Genomic DNA, 15,716 nt, shown 5'->3' with positions numbered 1-15,716 from the left:
GCATTCCTCTTGAGTATTTACATTCAAATACCCTCTACCTCCAAAAGTGACGATCTTACTGCAAGGTGAGGGTACTTTTTTCAGGAGAACGCTCTGCGGCAGATGAACATTCGCAGCTAACGGTTTTGATCTGTGCGCACACAAGCAGATCAGCTTTCTCTCGACTCGGCTGCCCGGGATATACAGCGATTATTTTCGGCAGCAAATCATCAATCTCCCTACTGAACGCGCGAATCGGTCCAGCATAAATTCAAGACGAGAATAGTAGCTCTTTCAAAATGCGTCTTACACAGAATGGCAGCCATTGCTATCAGCAAATTTTTATTTATCCCTTCTTTGTCTTATAATTCCTTTTCCAGATCTGAGGTCAATCCACGGGGGTAGGACCGTTCCCTAGTTTTCCCACTGAAATGAATTAATCCTAGGAATTCGAGCTGTAAATTAACCCTAGGATACAGCTCTGGTCCGTTTGACTGTCCTGTCCTGTTTCTGCACCTGAAGCAGCCTGCTGTTTCTCTCGGCTCCCGCTGCTGCTGCGCACTGCACTGGCGCTGCGCGTTTCACTAACAAAGTTTAAAAGTGTGCGGGGCTCGCGCACGCACAGAGGAGGAACGCTACTGTAGTAGCCAGGCGATGGCGGTTGAGGTCACTACTGCGCTCCTGTGTCGATAAAATGTTATATCTGTGGCCAGCAGAATTTGGAAAATTATGCTTCAACAATCTTCAAATTCGTGACCAGCCTAACAAAGGTATTTCCCCCAAACAAAATATTTCTGAAACTCCAAGCCTGCAGAGCTATAGATTAATATGACACATTTACCTTAAAGGCAAAGGACTTGGAATTTGAAAATATTAAAAACAACCATGGCAAGGCATATGATGCATTAGCAATCTATGTCTATGTGCACCTGTGCTGCCAAATTCAGGCTTGTTATTCTAAAATGTGTTCAGAAGGTTTCTGAGCTTGGCACTGTGTGCAGAGGGGTGTGTGTGTCTGCAGAGCGTGTGGGGTGGGACCAGGTTTCAGCGGAGCGTTTTGTCACTAGCTAGCTACTGTAATGGCGGAGGCAAAGAAGCGAAAGTGCAGTGAAGCAGGATTACAAGCCGACAGGCCTCGTTCAAACACCAGAGCCAACCTTGGAATTGCTTTTCCTTGCTGGCAACAGCTATCGAAAAGATCTAAGGATAAAAACTGTAAAATTGACTTGATCCATCAAAACAGAGGTGAGAGGGTGGAGGAGGAGACTTTGATTGTAAACACAGGACTAAAAATCCTGCGCGGTATGCCTTTAAATAAGACAGCCTACTTGCTCCATCTGTTCAGGACATTAAATGGTGGTATGTCACAACGAGTGGTGGAATCAGTCTGGCTGATCCTGCGCTGACAGGATGGGAGGAGGAGGCCTCTGGCTCCAGCTCAGTTGGATTGGGTTGCATCAGGATTAAAAAGAGTAACTCGTAAAGGAGGGACCAATCCAAACTTCCTCCTAAGCTTTAAGTGTAATGTTTATGAAAAGTATAGACAGGATGTTACAGTTTAAATTTGCCACTAATGTGATTAAAGTGACCTAATATCAACAATGGTTACTTTTTAAACCATGCAAATTGATGTTCATTCAATTATCACTGCAATGCAGTTTCACTTTTGTTCTTGTATGGGCTTTTCCCCACTATCAGATTAGTGAAATTCTAAATTTTCCATTTTACCTACAGTATATTACATATTGGCTGTATACAGAAACATAGCTAACCAGCTCTCAGCTTGAGGAAGGTAATTGCAAGCGGAAGATGTCAGTTTTTCCGTTTTTGCAGCAGCAGCAGGATGAAGATCTGCTTGCGAATGCTCCCAGCTAACCCCCAGCCGATTAAAAGGTCCATTCAGGGGTCTGTCCATTGAATGCATAATTACCCCCAAGGCAGATACTATCATCAAAATTCTAAACCACCTATGAAATCACACTGTAGTTCATTACGTGCATTGCTGTTGTATGCTTATGGTTAAGTACCTACAGATGCTTCTTATTCATTCAATATGTGTATTTACCTCTTCAATAAGTGAATAGAACCAAGAAAGCAAAACCTTGAACCAGGCAGAAAAATACAGAAGGGAGTAAGTCTACTGCAGGCTGCTTCCTTGCTGTTGCAATACAGTGGTTTTGGAAAGATATTTTCCTGAATAGTTAATGTATGAAATTACAGTATGCACAGCTTTAAGTAATGAATATGACTTGACACTGGCCGGCTAATTTGTTTATTGAACACTGTATTCATATAGTAAGGTGCCCTGCTAAAGTTGAGTTAAATTATGTTATTAGAAATGTGTTGCAATCATTCCCTTTTAATAATGTGGCCTTAAACGCCTTTATGTAAAATCTATAAAATTGTGTCTAAACCACTTTATGTAGCCTGCTGTTCTTGCTAAAGGTATTAAAGTTTATATACAAAGTATATAGACATTATTACATGTAATACGCCTTATTCTGTCTTTCATAGTGTATGGTGCTGATTTTAATTGTGCCATGTGGTTGGCATTTATATAGCGCCTTTATCCACGCGCTGTACAATTGATGCTTCTCACTCACCCATTCATACTCACACTCACACACCAACGGCGATTGGCTGCCATGCAAGGCACCAACCAGCTCGTCAGGAGCATTTGGAGGTTAGGTGTCTTGCTCGGGGACACTTTGACACACCCAGGGTGGAATCCCAGTTTTTATGTGCAGTGAAGTATATATGAGATAGATACAGAAGTTGTTGATGAGTGTTGGGTGGATCTGTCGATCAAAGGGAGGTTTGAGTGTGTGAATGAGCTCCATAGCCTGTTATTTACCTGCTTATGGACTGTGCCAACTCTGTGGCCAGGACCATGCAACGTGATACATTACTGGCTCTAGTATCTGACCTCTGCTGAATTGAAAAATGAATTTGTAGCTATGAAGTTGTCTCATGAACAAAACTGGGAATTAAAAATTTGGCAAAAAAAAATAATGGCCAAAAAAACAGCAGCCAGTAGAAATTCCCACAAATAAAAGAAGGAAGATTCTTTGCATGATTCAATTCTGCCACTTGTATTTAATTTGTAAAATCATTCTGGTAATGCACTGTCCATCACAGCACTCAACTCAAATAGTACGGATGGACATTTAAGCCTAACATTGTGAGGTTAGTCTATCGAATCAACGGTCATAATAAAAAGTCTTGATTTTCAAAGGTGAACATGCAGGCAAAATTGAAAATGTTAAATAACAAGTGTTCAATGGCTGGAGTAACAGGAAAACACAGCTAAATACTACGGTGCAATCTTTTATACTGCACTAGTTATCATTGCTGCAAGACACATCATTCCTCATTTATACACTGTCATATAAGACATACTTATTTAGTATTTCCTAACATGTCTTCAAATGGCAATAGTGAGTATGCTAATGATTATATTCTGTTTTTTTCAATCATATATTCAGCCATAATCAATATTACTGGCGTCATCTTTATGCTGGTCTTATTTACTTGGTGGGTGCATTAAGTGATGTGAAACTCCTTCAAACAGAAACTTTCTATTTCTTCAAATAGAAAGGTTGTTCCTCAGCACCTCAGCACCTCAGCTTTATGCCAAACCACGTCCAGCTTGAAGAACACAATGAACTCGGCAATATTAAGCTTTAAGCACAAAGGCCTGAACTGTGACAAAACCGAATCAATCGATCGATTACGACTTGGACGTTCTTCACCAGATAGGGTGGACTGATTTCCATCAGGTAAAGTCGAACTGTATTGCCCTTTGCTATATATAAATCAGGAGCTAATGAGTTTATGATTTTATCAACATAACAGGAATTAATTTAATATGTACTTGCGCATAGTACATAGTGCAGGTGACTGTCACTACGCGTGGTCGATTATGACTAAACATGACACGACAGACGTAAACAAGTTGTATCTGAGCCTTCATCTCACATACAAGTAATGGCCACTTTGTTATGTGCTCTGGGTACTCCAGTTTCCTCCCAAAATGCTAAAATATGCAGATTAGACTACTTGGGGGGCATTAACAGGGCATTGCTGCAAAAGAGCATTCATGCAGAGTCAACCTAACCTGTATAAATAAATGTCATAAATAAATATCACTTCAGAGTAAAAAAAAACAAACCTCAAAAGCATAATGAGTTTATGCCACATTTGTTGACCGCATTCAAGAAATCACTTAGCAACCATAAGAATAGTCCAGTAAGAAATACAATGTGCATACATAACAGTACTGTATGACAGGACAGGAGAGTGACTACAAATCAGCATTGAAAAGGTGAATCTAATTTATCAGTAACCACAGTGTAAAAATTGTATCTTCATCTACATGTGATATATAGTCTTCATTGAGAATATCATGCACATTGGCTTTATGAAATGTGTACGTTGTATAAATAAGTGTTAAAAGATCTTATCACATAAAAATGACATAAAAAAACCTAAAAGTATATAATTATTCCACTTCACCATTGTCAAACTATATAAATATAAATATATCTTGCTCCAATAATAAAGCTTCAATCAATAAACTCTTACCTTCGTCATCCGACATGTCAAGGACCTCATTCATAGTTTCCGGCACATTCATTTTATGCTTTTCCGTCACAGTCTGAAAAAAATAAAAACAAGAAAATCGTTTCAATGTGAACCATTACTCACGGGCGCTTGTGTCTGTGAGGAAATGTAATACACAATACTCATGAGTGCATTCAGGCTCCAGCGCTCAGTGTTCCTCCAGGGCAAGAGAACCCACAAGTCCACCTTCTGAATGAGAGCACAAAAAAGTGCCAACCACCAAATTGCAAGCACATGCTGATCTAGTGCTAGTGCAACTTCCAGGTTTAGCATGTGGATAAAAAAACTACAAATACATTTCACATTGACGTTTTAAAATGTTTTATTTAGTGTATAGCCTATAGATAACAAACAAACACATATTCAAACAAATCATGGATAGATATGCTTTATCAATTATTTATGTCTTTTTTTATATTAGTTCATTGATTGATTAATGCCGCTGGTTGCCAGAGATTTAACACACCAGGTGTTTCAGGTTAAACTGAGTTCTGATTCTAGCGGAAGAACGAAAAGCAGCAGTATTGCTGGCCTCAAAGACCTGATTTCAGCATCCCTGCCCTAATCAAATTATTAAGCCCTTATCATTGCTGCAATGTCCTCTGTCAGTCGTGGAGCGTATAAGAGAACGCATGACCTACGAAACACCTCACTCCGCAGTGCACCTGCTGAGTCACCCTGTCACGGGAGAACACGTCAGTGCAGCCGGCACAGGGAGACTGCAGGTGTCTAGACGAGGACAACCTCAGCGACCAGACCCCTGCCTCCCTGAGTGACGCTCCACAAAGTCATACACCTCTGAGTATGGCTACGCTAAGCTGGAAAAGTAATATCCGCCCACTGCTGTCAATGCTCACCTGATGAAGACCAAACTAGTCGAAAAACATCGTCTTGCTCACTCTATTAAATATATTGCCAGGGAACATGAACAGCAGTGTGTGGGTATTACTCTCTAGCTTTGCGTTCTTTTTTTACCTAGCACCTGCGCCAAGTCCTTTGGACGTGTGCTTGCCTCTATTATATTAGCATAACGCGATGCTGAACCATTGTGGTAGTAGGCCAAGCCACCTGCCAACCCCATCTGGTCCCAGGCTCATATGGCCTTCCTGGGCCTGTGCTCCTTCCCTCCACATCCCCTAGCTTTGTGAGCTGCACGTCCTCACTGTGTGAGTCCGTCAGCAGTGGCAGTGTGGGTCTCACCGTGGCATTCAGGGTCTCCTCAGTCACCACCTTCAGGGTGTCCACCACGGAGATGTAGCCCAGCCTCCTGGCGATCGATAAGGCCGTGTTTCCATTCTGCACGGGGGAGGGAGCAGAGCCGCTGTCACATGACACATCCACCTCACACTTAAGCAGGGCTGTTAGAAGCAGGTCACTTCTGAATAAGTGTGTGTGTGTGTGTGTGTGTGTGTGTGTGTGTATTCATATGAACACGTTCCAAAAAAAGGTCTAAAATGAAATTGACTTCAAGAGGACTTGACTTCCACTCTCTTGTGGAACCTTTTTTTTGTCAGTCACCTTCCTTAGAACTGAATAAAATAGTGACGCACATCTTCTGACCCTCTCATTACGCAATGTTTTTGAAGCACCACAACTTCACCTTGTAGCATAAATTCTGTCAGATTTAAATGAAGACAAATATATCACAAATGCATTTAGCATTTGGTAACATTACTAAATATTGACACTACAAATGCATCAATGAATGATTTATTTTATTTATCTGCACAGTATACTTGGTGATCACGCCAAGTTTGTTCTAGACTGAAGTTTTTCATCAAAACACTTTTATGAGACAGAGGTAAAACTGGAGGGAACGAGGGGAAAACCAGTTCAGGAAGCAGGAGGTTTCCCTCGGCCCTCTGGGACTGGAAGCCTTAAAGAGCCTATAAAAACAGGAGGCTTCCCAGACTTCTGGGACTTCACCAGCTGTGCAGCCCTGATATGTCACAGCAAGTCATTCTGTAGTCTATGGCCCAGCACCGAAAGGGCTGAATCACTCTATTTCTGATCGAATGCTAGAGAAACACAGACCACACTGAGAGCAGACCACATATTTCCTGGAGGCATATTTGGTCCGGGGACCCCCTGCGTATGCTGGTTTTTGTTCCCATTGAAATGTAATGATATATTAACTGCATTATAATCAGTGAAGGGGGATACGTTGAGCAGATTGACTGACACCTTAATTGGCTGACTGACTGGCTTGAATGCAAAATTACATTCCAAAGTCCCAAATGTCCCAAATGCCTAAAATGCACACACCTTGTTAGCAGTTTGCGGGAAAGAATGGCTCAAAAAAGCAAATTCCATTGGGCCAGAAAGTTCAGTTAACTGAAGTATAAAAAGGGAAAATGCATGTATTTCATCACCATAACTAACCATGGGATTGACTGGAACAAACCCAAGCACAGACACGAATCACCAGGCAGGAACACGGACTGCGTGCTCAGTTACAGATGACATAAAGCATAACTCTATTCCAGCAGGGCCAGAGTGTATCCTGGTTTTTGCTACGACCAATTATCATAAACATTCAAAACAACAACACACATCAACAATGGTTCAATCCCAGAACATTTTCTTAATTAAGAGCAGGAGTTGGCAAGAAATCCCAAAACAGATTTGCCCTCATTTGCACCCTTCACACAGTATAAAGTCTTCAGTGTGATTAATATATAAAAATGTGCATATAAATTATGAAACCTTCTCTGACAGCCAACAGTGCAGGGAAGCCAAATTTAAATGGCAAACCATTCAAATGACTGCAGTGCAATAATCCGGGAGAGAATAGATGGGAACATTCATGATGGCATCCTTATACTATAATACAGATCTCACAGTAATTGCTTCTTGAATGGAAAAAACCTTGAGTCTAGAAAAATAGGTGCTTCAGTTTGCAAATAAGTGTGTTTATCAGTATGTGGGGGGAAAGGGGGCGGGACTCACCACAGTGAGGTCATTGGGGGAGGCGCCATTCTGCAGCAGTATGTTAATGATGTGGGTGTGGCCTTGCTGTGCTGCTTGGTGGAGGGGGGTGTATCCGTTCTGTAGAGATAGCAATGCTCAATCAGCACGTTCTCTCTTTTTCTGTCTCTCTCTCTCTCCCTTTCTCTTTAACTCCCTCTCTTTTCTACTAGCAGGTCTACTAAGAATAGTTTCAAACATTGTTTAAGGTAAAAATTAATTGAATACACATTACATTACATTACATGGCATTTAGCAGATGCTCTTATCCAGAGCGACGTACAATGAAGTGCAGGTCAAACACAAGTACAAGTGCAAAGAGGACCTGAGAGGACAGTACAGTTCCGAGTCCTAGTGTAACCATACAGATATAATCGGAACCCTTGAAGAATACATCAACTTCCAAACTAGCATACCACAGTTGGCAGCTAGAATACCCTGAATACAACAGTACAATAACTAATACACAAAACAACATCTATACAACTATATAAGTGCCATTACAGTCTATGGCATATATAAGGCTAATCACGGTGGTGAGTTAGGGAGGGAAAGCAAGACTAAACTCACAGCAAGACTAAACAGAGCCCAACCCCCCACATTGCAGCAACAGTGTTTAATGCATCTAATTTGTTAATTAAGGAGCAGAAAGATGAAGTAAAACATGCTGTATACGTACAATCAAGGGTCAAAACCTGACAGCTTACCTTTGTTTTTGTGTTGACCTTAGCACGATTCTGCAGGAGGAAGTTCATCATCTTCACATTGCCGTAGTGACAGGCCACATGCACTGGAGTGTATCCCATCTATTAGCAGAGAGAGAATGAGAGAAAGAGCACTTTGCATCTCCAATATCCTCATTCTGTTTGATTCAAGAAAACACTGCTCTATTTTCTTTTTTTCTCTAATATTCAATTTTTTTATATTATTTTTGATAAACGTGCTTTGAGTATTTTGGGTGGCATTTTGATGCCAGTCAGCCTCACTGGTGAAAAACAGAGCATAGCGTCTCCCACTGTACATTTCTGTGGAGCCTGTTGGCATTAGCGTAAAATTCAGCCTATCTACAAAACATGGTTGCCCACCATTTTGTTTGATAATTAACCATTGTGCATACAGCCTAGAAAATAATCACCCAATGTATGTGACATAAACTGAGCGATGTTTTCATTATTTCATGTGCCATACAGACAATTTATAAACTAAATCATATAAAACAGAATTTATGAAACCATGAAATGAAATGTCCCTGCCTGGTGATAAAAGTCTACCTTTGTCTGAGGCTCAATAGCTGCCCCGTGATTGGCTAGCACCTCAGCCACATTCACTTTGTCCTCTTGAGCCGCTAAGTGGAGAGGTGTGAGCCCGCTCTGAAAGAGACAAAAAAGACTAAATGATTAACCATGCCTGGGAACCAATGAAACTAAACCAAATGTGAATTGTGTTGACGGTAACTTGCTGGCTAACTACTATAACTTTAGTGACTATAGTCAGCTGTTCGAAACACATTGCTTAGTGACTGCTATGGATTTGACGGCGAGGGTGACAGCATCAAGACAGATCTATTTCCATAGCCCATCCCAAAATCCATAGTCCCTATTACTCGGGCAGTGCCCACCTTGTTGCCCAGGTTGACGTTGGCGCTCTTGGCCAGGAGCAGGGACACCATGTCCACGTTGCCCTCCTGAGAGGCCAGGTGCAGGGGGCTGATGCCCTGGCGTGTAACGGCGCCCGTGTCCGCCCCGTACTCCAGCAGGGTGGTGCCGATGTCCATCTGGTTCTTCTTGGCAGCGATGTGCAGAGGGGTGTAGCCGTTCTGGAGACGGACACGCATCGCATGCATACACACGTACCACAGGCACGGACACACACACACACACAGAAACATACTCAGGTGTCTGCTTCAGAGTTCACTCTAGCATTAACGGGTACATATATACAAACTGTCATATACACTTCTGGACTGAGATCCATTATTAGATCTGTATCTGCACACATGTGATGTACTATGTAGTATCTGCAGTATAGTACCATTACTCTGGTACCTAACAAAGATTTTATCATGAGATGCAGGACTGGATTCATTCAACATGAGTTCTTTAGTATGATTCACAGCTGACTCACAATTAAACTCAGCATGGTCAGCAACAAACACCAACACAAACTTGCAGAAGTTTTTTACTTGAGAAGGAATAACGTTCTCACTTGCATTTACTTGTAAGCACAAGACAAGTCTGATTGAATAGAGGCGAGAGTACAGCATGGAATAGATCTACTCTACAGTCCCATTGCTTACTGGTGCTGCACTGAACGCTTGTAATGAGAAACATGCAAGAGACCACGGGAGGAATGGGGTGTGTGGAGATGACTATGAGCGTGAAGAATTTCGAACTCTACCCATCAGGGAAGGGAGAACAGAAAACCTGGACAGAGATTATGGAACAGAATCACTATAGACCTAGCCTTCTCTAGGCCCTTAGTAGGGCTAAGTAGCCTTAATAAAAAGTATTATTCAAAGACTATAATTCGGCTGAGGTGTTTATTGGCATTTCCGAGCATGAGAGAAATGTTTTGAGGCTGCAAACAAGGTTGTTGGGCTCAGTGTTTGTCTGTGAGGAGCCACATCTGTGAAAGATATTGAGCACATCACCCTTGGGGTGTCAGATGTGGTCTGCCTTGCCAGCGACCACAGCCCTGTTTATCCCTCTTACTCCATTTACAAAACAGAGTCCACTTCACTGAGGGGGAAGAGAAAAAAAGTTTCAAAGCGCTCTTAAAGGTCAAGCTCGGAAAATTAAGAGCAGGACTCGACTAGGAAAGATTTACAAACGTCAGTCGGTGCCAGCGGTGATTTTATGCCATTTGAAAACGGCCAACCCAACTGTACTTTAACGGTCCCAACCCATTAGCACAGTTACTGTTTGTTATGGGGTGGGGGTAAAGGCAGTAACTAGGCCACTCATGTTTGCTTTGGGAACCGTACCGGGTCTTCTCTAGTTCCAGAAACTGAAACGTGTGGGCTTTGATGAAGGCTCACAGTGTGAATCGAACCGGGGAGTGATGCTAACCAGCCGGGCTGCGTAGCTCGATCTGCCGCTCCACGGTGATAGACTGGACTAGGAAAGAATCACAGCGGCTTCTTCTGCGTCATCGCTTTCCGTGAAAGCCCTTGGCAGGGAGCAGTGAACAGTCGTAATAAAAGACCTCGCACACCTTCGGCGAGGCTGACACCGTGTGACGCTCCTGGGCCGGTGAATCAGTGCGAGTGAGCCCCACACATCGTGCCAGGTTTTTATTGGGTCGAGTGGGTTCCATGTGCACCGTCCATCGCTGTCTTCCCCACGGTTCAGCTGCTGCCACCCCAAATACCCTCCACACCCCCACTGACCCACCCCTGACTGCAGACTCACAGACAGGTGAAGCTCATACACCATAACAGGAGAACTCAATTCAAACTGCTATAATTTGGGAGCCCTTTTAAGGGAAAAAATATTTTCAAAGTACAAAAACAAAACAACCAAAACAACAAAAGACCTAGATGATTGACAGCTGTCCAGTTTGTGTACATGAGAGTGATAGGCAGTGAGCTGGCTATGTGGGTGGGTCTGCGATCTGTCCGTTACCTTGGCAGCAGCGTGGGGGGAGGCTCCCTGGTCCAGCAGGAGAAGCGCCACCTTCTGGTTGTCGTAGTGCGCGGCTACGTGTAGCGGAGTTAGGCCGCTCTGGAGACACACACAGGGGCCACACATGGGTACAAATTACTCCTATGCCTCTCTTCTTATTTAACTTTTTGAAAAAACTTTTTTCTGTTCTTATAGTTGTGTTTTAATTGAGTATTACCTTTGTGTGTTCAATGTGTTTTCTTTATTTTAGTTCTATGAAGCACTTTGTACTTTATGTAAGAAAGGTGGTATGCAAATAAAGTTATTATTATTATTATTATTATTATTATTATCATTATTATTATCACGCGGTAACACCATTGGCTAAACACATAAGAATATTAACAGCTTGCCATCCTTCTTAACATTTTCAGATAGCAGTGTACAAGAGAAGAAATCCTACACATTGTTAACTCTGTAATCAGGCTTTACCAACTCAGCAGAAGAGCCAGAAACCGACAAACTCTTTTTAAGGCGAGTCCGTATTTCATGTCACCTAATAGGTAAGAGAAATCCTTCTCCTCCACACTTCCCCACCATACATTCGGGCAAAATGGAGATGGGGAAGCTGACAAAGGAGAAGTCTCAGTTGTATCTCAGGTGGAATGGGGCCAAAATGATTATATTCTCCTGACCGCTGTGATAAACTAGGACCGAACCTGTTTATTGCACTGCATTCGCTTCACTAATTGCAAACAGTACTGCGGGTTTTCTGGGAAACGGGGTGGGATTGGTCTGTCTACGCACGGATGTAGAGAAACTGTGGGAATGCGCAGACAGAACACTATCAGGCGGCAGGACTGACTGACTCAGACATGTTTATCTCAATACGGAGCCTCTCAGGCCTGGAGCGCCAACATACTGCAGAGCCAGTCCAGGAACCACCCCACTCCCCACTCCCAGCGAAGCCCAGTTTCCTGCTTTTAACTGAGATTAGTGTTCTCAGTTCTCTCTTTAAATTCTTCTGCAGAACCCCTGAAGAACCCCTCTGTGTCTCAGAGACAATAATTTCTCAGAGACAATACTGTATTACAAAATATATATTTTCCAATTAATACATACGGTATTTACTGTGATAATATAAAGTTAACCACAGTGTAATGCCTTTTAGCAGTGCATATGAAGCACATAATTTGCATGTTATATTTACTGTCCAAGGCCTACTGCAAGTTTGGGCAATGTCTCACTGCAGATCAGCTGATGCCTAATACAAGACAACATGCAGGATTCTCTGCAAGAGCCAGAAAGATCAATTAAAGGGAATGTGTGGGAGTGGGCATACTGCAAGCTCTTAAAGTTCTTTAGTTCTGTCGGCTTAATGCTGAAGCCAACACATTTTTGAAACGGTGACTTTTTATGCGCCTACAGAAAGTTAATTAAGGGCTGTCACACATACAATGCTGCAACGGTGGATTTTGCAGGCTACTGTAATATTGCACCGGGAAAGTCCTGCTGACGGATGGAACCTCCTGTGTTTATGAATCTAGAGGGACTGAAAGAAGCGTAACACAGGAGCTGACTATCCGGCGTGTTTAACCCTTTAAGGAGTGAGATTTTAAGGAGTAATTGAACATCCTACAGCTGATGGAACAATCACCACTGGTCACTGTAAAGCGATATAGTTCTAGAACCCTGAGTTAGAATTCTGAAGAAAAAAAAAAAAGATTCCTATGAATGTGCTCTTCAGAGGGTTACAGGATCTGTGATAGCCCTGTTTTCCCCACCCTGTTTCCACGGAGGTGTCAGTTAGCAGCCCCACCTTTCCTGCTGCATCCGGGGCAGCGTCCTTCTGAAGGAGGAGGTTGGCCACTTCCATCTTTCCGTATTTAGCCGCCACATGTAGAGGGGTGAACCCTTTCTGCAAACACGGAGTGAGACAAAATCTTCAACGAGGAGCCAACTAACACAAGCAGCTGAGAAGGATATTTATGACGGGGGTAACTGAGGAAGCAAGGGCGGGGGCTGCCAACAACCTTGTGTTATTCGGGATGTCCTATATTTCACAAGAAAAAAAAGGTTTGTCCTGTTCAGGATGCCCTTTTTTGTCAGAGTTTGCACTTTGGGGAATATCTTCCAAAATAAGGCTTACAAATTGCAATCCAGTTACTGAGCAGTTGACAGCCTTCTGGCTCAACAATTTTATTACCACACCATGCCCCTTCAACAATACAGAACCTGATTTCCACAAAGAATTACTCAATTCTGCTTTATTTTTATATTGCATTTACGTAATATAATTATATTTATATCAACATGTGGCTTTTCGCCACTGTAACAGAAAAAGCATGTGGAGCAATGTTGCACAAGAGATGTCCCTTGGATTAAGTAACACAAAACTACATCCTGTTTGGGCTCAAATGCCCTTGCCACAGAAATGACTCAATGGTCATCTTTAACTGCAAAAATACGGCCCATACAAAAATGACTCAAAAATGACTCAGTAAACAATCATCTTTAGCTGCAAACAGATGTCCATGGGTAATGCAGGCATTACTGGCAATAGCTTAAGAGCAGTGTGAATTTGACTGTGTGTGTGTATGTGTAAACTTGACTGTGTGTGTGTGTGTGTGTGAGTGTTTGTAGTTGTATCCCGACACTGCAGAATCCTCAGAGGCGACTCTGATCTGAGACATTGAAAGGTTGGGTAACTCCCTAGGTCCTGCACTATATCTAGCATGCACACATACACTCTGAGGCAGTAATCTGTGTGAGTGCCACTGCAGTATTGCAGCAATCGAAGCTGAAATTCTGCCACTGATTTCAATGCTAAAATGCCTGAAAACTACTTTTTTTTAAACTAACTGCAGCAATGAGAGAATCAGAGACTGTTTTCAGGGATAGAAAAACAGGAAATGTGACCAACAGCAAAAGCGCAAGACTGAAAAACAACGCAATCTAATGAACAGAATTATTTACCATGTCATGCGTATACAGTTCCCTTTTAAATATAATTATCTCCAGCATTACCCTCAGAAGAAAAAGTGTCAGCCAGTGAAATGGAATATCATTGCCATGAGTCAAGCCCTATATGTAATCTCTAATTACAAAATCATGCAGTAAACAAGCCACAAGGCTACCTTGTATCAATTACATCTACTCCAACTTAAATGTGACTGAATTGGTTGTCTTCCAATAGTATGTTTAGACTGGTCATCTCTGCCCAGCAACTGATACACCCCTCCCCCCCCTTTTCTGAGGTGACGGGGCTGATGGGAACTGTAGTCTTTCTGACCTTAGTGGTGGCAGACAGCGAGGCGCCGTGCTCCAGCAGCACGGTGGCCACCTCTTCGTGGCCCTCGCGGGCCGCCAGGTGGAGGGGGGTGTACCCCGAAGTCGTGGAGGCGTTGGCGGACGCCCCGCGCTGCAGCAGGTGCTGGACGATATCCGCCTTGCCCAGCCGACTGGAGATGTGCAGGGGAGTCTGGTCATCCTGCGGGAAAGCAGAAAGACTGCTCGTTATACTTCTCCATGCTACAGAGCCTATACTCTAAACTATATAGCTCACTTTACTCTCTTTTCAGCCCATTTGAATTGCTGTAATACATTTCTGTTATTTCTTCGTACATTTCTCGCCACTGTTTGAGGGTTTCTCTATACAATTTTGTACAAAATGTGATTTAACACAGTGTTGAAAATCTGAACCACTTGCGCTTGACAGCTAAAATGATTTACTTACATTCTACAATTTACGGGTCATACAATCCCATATGGATGCTATTCATGACACACATTCATACATGTAGCAAAAGCGTACTCACTTTGGCTAGTTGCCCATTAAGTAAGACTGTTTCTATTAATTATTTTCCTTCTTGTGTATTCCAATCAGGAATGCACAGTAATGTTATTCAGCAGTAATCATGGCCAAAAACCTCTGCTATCGATTTGAGAAAACTCATACAAACATGTACTGCCCTCCATAGCACATGATATCAGCCTCCAGTTCTCATCACACCACAGTTTGCATGTGAAGCTCACAGGGATGTGAGACAGAGGAAGATGTGCAGCTCAGCTGGTCGGCCGAGAGTACGCGATCCACCAGCAGGGGTCGCTAGGGCGCAGTAAGATGACCAGGAGTGCGTACCTTGGCCTTAACCTCCACCTTGGCCCCAGACTTCACCAGGTGTTTCACCACGTTCACCTGCCCCGCCCGTGCTGCCATGTGGAGCGCAGTCTCTCCCCTCTGAGAGGGAGAGGGAGAGGGATAGAGAGAAAGGGAGGGAGGGAGAGAGATAGAGAGAGAGAGAGGGAGAAAGGGAGAGAGAGGGAGAGGGAGGGAGGGAGGGAGAGAGAGAGAGACAGGGAGAGAGAGAGGGAGAGAGAGAGAGAGAGATAGAGAGAGGGAGGGAGGGAGATGAGTGAAGTTGGTAACACACTTTTTGCTTTGACCATATCACTGGCTAGCTGAAAATAAATATATGAGGCTATTAATAAGGTAGCAAATATTCTCACAAAGCCCACACTGATTTATTAACAAACTGATAAATC

At 42.9% G+C, this 15,716-nt stretch overlaps 1 protein-coding gene across 14 annotated transcripts in view; it reads right to left on the bottom strand.

The window, feature by feature from the left end:
* LOC133117972 (ankyrin-3-like) overlaps window positions 1-15,716 on the bottom strand; it is a 135,484-nt gene that overhangs the window by 38,405 nt on the left and 81,363 nt on the right. For all 14 annotated transcript variants that reach the window (XM_061227538.1, XM_061227543.1, XM_061227540.1 and 11 more), the window contains 10 exons: window positions 15,313-15,411; window positions 14,464-14,661; window positions 12,991-13,089; window positions 11,193-11,291; window positions 9,188-9,385; window positions 8,841-8,939; window positions 8,277-8,375; window positions 7,552-7,650; window positions 5,803-5,898; window positions 4,564-4,636 (listed from right to left, as the gene is read on the bottom strand). In XM_061227538.1, coding sequence (XP_061083522.1) covers window positions 4,564-4,636; window positions 5,803-5,898; window positions 7,552-7,650; window positions 8,277-8,375; window positions 8,841-8,939; window positions 9,188-9,385; window positions 11,193-11,291; window positions 12,991-13,089; window positions 14,464-14,661; window positions 15,313-15,411 — 1,159 coding nt within the window. The remainder of the gene's footprint in view (window positions 1-4,563; window positions 4,637-5,802; window positions 5,899-7,551; window positions 7,651-8,276; window positions 8,376-8,840; window positions 8,940-9,187; window positions 9,386-11,192; window positions 11,292-12,990; window positions 13,090-14,463; window positions 14,662-15,312; window positions 15,412-15,716) is intronic.

The sequence above is a fragment of the Conger conger genome, chromosome 18, assembly GCF_963514075.1.
Source record: "Conger conger chromosome 18, fConCon1.1, whole genome shotgun sequence".
Classification (NCBI taxonomy): domain Eukaryota; kingdom Metazoa; phylum Chordata; class Actinopteri; order Anguilliformes; family Congridae; genus Conger; species Conger conger.
The sequence above is the reverse complement of the archived record's forward strand: the minus strand, read 5'-3'. Positions and strand labels throughout refer to the sequence as shown.